The sequence below is a fragment of the Rhea americana genome, unplaced genomic scaffold, assembly GCF_003343005.1.
Source record: "Rhea americana isolate MKP2758 unplaced genomic scaffold, rheAme1 scaffold_246, whole genome shotgun sequence".
NCBI lineage: Eukaryota > Metazoa > Chordata > Aves > Rheiformes > Rheidae > Rhea > Rhea americana.
Genome location: NW_028186364.1, coordinates 1,116,582 through 1,117,868, shown reverse-complemented (window position 1 = coordinate 1,117,868; position 1,287 = coordinate 1,116,582). Strand labels below are relative to the sequence as shown.

Genomic DNA, 1,287 nt, shown 5'->3' with positions numbered 1-1,287 from the left:
GTCTCCCCGGCATCCCCGGCCACGCGCTCGACGGCAAGGCCGGCGAGCGGGGCCTGCCGGGCGCCCCCGGGGAGGCCGGCCGGCCGGGCTTGCCGGGTCCCGCCGGGCTCCCCGGCTTCTGCGAGCCGGCCGCCTGCTTGGGAGCCTCGGCGTACGCCKCGGCGCGCCTGACGGAGCCCGGCGCCGTCAAGGGACCCACGTACTGAGGAGGCGCCCGAGRCGCGAGACCGGGAACTGCTGCGGACCGAGCTGGAAACCCCCCTCCGGAGGCTGCCGCCTCGGGACTGGGGCCAAAAAGACCAGAAAACTGCAAATACTAGGGAGCAACGTGGCCGGGAAACCTCCGCCCRCCCCGGGCTCCCAACGCGCCCTCTCCCCTCTGGTTACAAGATGATATTTGGCCATCGGGGAAGCCCGAAGGACGGGAAAATGCAGCAGTGGGAATTTAATTTGATTTAGCCAGAAATCCCCTCCAACAGCTCGGTTCATGGTGAGGAACAACCTCCCCTTTGCCGTCTGCCTCGGTAGGGTGCATTCGTTACCCCCTCTGCCCGCCCTCCGCTCCCTGTTGCCCCTTCTGAAAGAAATAAATTGGTTTTTATACAAATCCTCTCACTCTGATATGTTCTGCTTGGTGCTGGAGGGGAGGGTTTGTGGCCAATTTCCTTTTTTTTTTGTCCTATTTTTTAAAGAGAAAAGAAGAAATTGTGGTTTGATTATTTAAGAGACTTGCAAGATCCAGCCTTGTTCACTGCTGGGCGCTTCCAGAGCTGTAAATCTTTGTAAAATAGGATTATTTTATAACTATGAACAGAAGAACACCAACTTTTTTAAAAAAGGACAATAAAAACAAGATGGATTTGTAATGAACTGAAACAATGTGTTGATTTCTTTGAGCCGGAGCTCGGTGGTGGAGCTCGCCCCGTCGGCGCGGGGTGGGGGGGGCAGGCCGGTTCTCCCGCGGCACCAGCCGGTGGGGGAGAAAGTGGGTCAGAAACGCATCAGGCACGAGCAAATAACGCCGAGATCACCATGTCCCCTTGCAATCAAGTGGGCCAGAAAACTACTAGCAGCATTGAAAAGGGTATTGATCTCTTAATAGTCAAAAAGGAGGCCTGCAGCTACAACCGGATCCGCAGGTGTCTTTCTCATTATTCCCATCGACAGTAGAAAGGATTAAAGCCCCGCAGCGGGAGCAACGGCGCTCCGCTTTGCAAGATAAATAAAAATCAATTTTTGTTTATTAGCAAAGCGTGTTCGGCTTGGCAGGGTAACAAATCCCGAGGA

At 55.5% G+C, this 1,287-nt stretch overlaps 1 protein-coding gene across 1 annotated transcript in view; it reads left to right on the top strand.

The window, feature by feature from the left end:
• COL9A2 (collagen type IX alpha 2 chain) overlaps positions 1-870 on the top strand; it is a 16,406-nt gene extending 15,536 nt beyond the window's left edge. Inside the window, exon 32 of the mRNA XM_085306731.1 lies at positions 1-870. Within this exon, the coding sequence (XP_085162857.1) occupies positions 1-206 (206 nt within the window). The 3' untranslated portion in view covers positions 207-870.
• The last annotated feature ends 417 nt before the right edge of the window (positions 871-1,287 follow it).